The sequence below is a fragment of the Pollicipes pollicipes genome, unplaced genomic scaffold (genome assembly GCF_011947565.3).
Source record: "Pollicipes pollicipes isolate AB1234 unplaced genomic scaffold, Ppol_2.1 Scaffold_4002;HRSCAF=4701_pilon_pilon_pilon, whole genome shotgun sequence".
NCBI classification, from domain to species: domain Eukaryota; kingdom Metazoa; phylum Arthropoda; class Thecostraca; order Pollicipedomorpha; family Pollicipedidae; genus Pollicipes; species Pollicipes pollicipes.
The window spans coordinates 10,934,836-10,936,920 of record NW_023596420.1 but is presented as its reverse complement, the minus strand read 5'-3'; the positions used below and the strand labels follow the sequence as shown (position 1 = coordinate 10,936,920).

General features: G+C 54.2%; 1 protein-coding gene across 1 annotated transcript in view; it reads left to right on the top strand.

Annotated features, from left to right (window-relative positions):
* Positions 1-362: 362 nt before the first annotated feature.
* LOC119093553 (DNA polymerase epsilon catalytic subunit A-like) overlaps positions 363-2,085 on the top strand; it is a 4,475-nt gene continuing 2,752 nt past the window's right edge. Inside the window, exon 1 of the mRNA XM_037216515.1 lies at positions 363-405. Coding sequence (XP_037072410.1) covers positions 363-405 — 43 coding nt within the window. The remainder of the gene's footprint in view (positions 406-2,085) is intronic.

Here is a 2,085-nt window from a genome sequence, read left to right as displayed (position 1 = left end):
AGTGGCCAGAGGGCTGAGGTGGCAAACAACAGGATCCGAAACCGCAACACGAAGCTTGGCGTGCTGCAGCGCGTGCTACCCCGGCCACCTTTGGCGGGTGGACGGATATGCAGTGTGAACCCGAGCGTTGTGTAAATGTTAACGTTATCTTGCTAGTTGCAGCTTCAATGTATATTTTGGACTCAAAAAGCTGTTCACCCCTCGCCCTGGTTTGAGGATGGATTCGCGCCCTGGGTGAAGTGAGATGAGATCCGTATCTGTTCCCGTGGTGAAGTTGGATGTGGCCCTGGATCTGCGCCCGTGGTGAAGTGGGATGGGATCCGGATCTGCGCCCGTGGTGAAGTGGGATGAGATCTGGATCCATGTCCGTGGTGGAGTGGGATGGGATCCGGATCCGCGCCCGTGGTGAAGTGGGCGGCATGGCAGCGGGCGCACGGTTATCTTGTGCACGGTATACAGAACGGTACAAGCTGTGCACAGCGTGACGTCCTGTAGCCCCCGGTGCCAAGGACGCCCCCGCATGCTCGTATCCTGAGCGGTTCTTCTCAGCTCTGAAGTAATCGAAATGTGGGGGGGGGGGGGAGGAAGAGTGCCAGGTCAACCCTCGGTGACAGACGTAATTAGAAAACAACCATGCGAGTCGCCGGCACGCCTCTGTAACCTCAGCGGATCGACTTCGGGGTTGGGGGAGGGGGGGGGGGGGGGGCGGGGGCTCGGTGCACGGTCACGATTCGACCAGGTGTCTCTAAAGTATATGATGTCAGTCAAGCATGGAGCAGGTGATGAGCTAACAGCTCTGCTCATGTTGCTGTTATGCAAGCGTATGGACGGAACTTAAATAAACTAAGCCGCGGACAGCGATTTGTATGTGTATCACCAGGTGAAGAAAAGGTACGTAAAGACACTTTTTGGCGGCGTTGTGGTGGTGCCACGCCTGTTCATTTGAACCGCTTCCTGACGGCGTGAACACGAAGAACACATTCCATGTTTCTAGATTGGTGCGTAGGAAGTGCGAAAAGACGCAGTTGAAGTCTTTGGGAGAAGCAACGATTATCGGGAGCGAGAATACCTCTCTTGTCAAAAATAATCAAAATCGCCCATTTTGTTTACGGACGGCAGCTCATTTGCCCATGCAAAGGCACTATTTCCCTGTATCGTCCTGCGATGAAATAGGTCGTGGTAATCCCTGATTTATATATACATACATATATATATATATATATATATATATATATATATATATATATATGCATGTATGTATAAACAATCAGGTTATGAACACTCCATCAGACTCGTTCTTGAGAGCTGCGCGCGTTTTCCCCGCAGTTAGTACATTTCGTATGAATGGTGGCGTCCGCAGGGGTGTTTTTGTGTCACGTATCTACGTTACGACGGCCGAACGGCGCCAGTCGGCTTCATCTGTTTGCCTGCAAGTCAGGGCTTCGCCGCCGAACCGGCGGCATTGTGCTGTTCACCGTCACGCGGACGGTCACACACCGATCTGACGCGCCAGTCCTGTCCCACGGTCATAACGGACGCGCCAGGCCACCAGTGACGACCGCCGCACGTAAACACGGCGTCTGGCCGCGGCCTGGGGTGGCCGTCCACTCCCACACCGCCGGTGCTAAAGCGCCAGCCTGTCCCTGAGCCGAACGCCGTGCCCCATTTCGAATCCCGCCCATCACCAGACGCCGGCCCTCTTTGGGTCGTATCGAAATTCCGTCGGCCTCGACCTAATTCGAGCTCCAGTTGCTCACCAAAGCTACTTTGTCTTTGAAAGGACTTCCAATTTGCCCTGGACTTTTGCCACCGGCTCTGGAATCCCGTTGATTTTTCTTTACAGCCCAGTCATTGATCCCTCCGTCCGTCGTCTTCCTTTCCTGCCATATCCCATTTCCTTCTCCCTGCCATCGCCTCTCATCTCTCCCGTTGCCTTTCCGCCCCACCGTCTTCTCACTCGCTCCGTTCGTCCCTCTTCCTTTGTCCCGCGCTACTTGGCTCAATTCCCTCTCTTTCGCTTCCTCCCTCACCCTGTCTTTACCTTTCTCTCTCTCTCTCTCTCTCTCTCTCACTATCTCTCTCTCA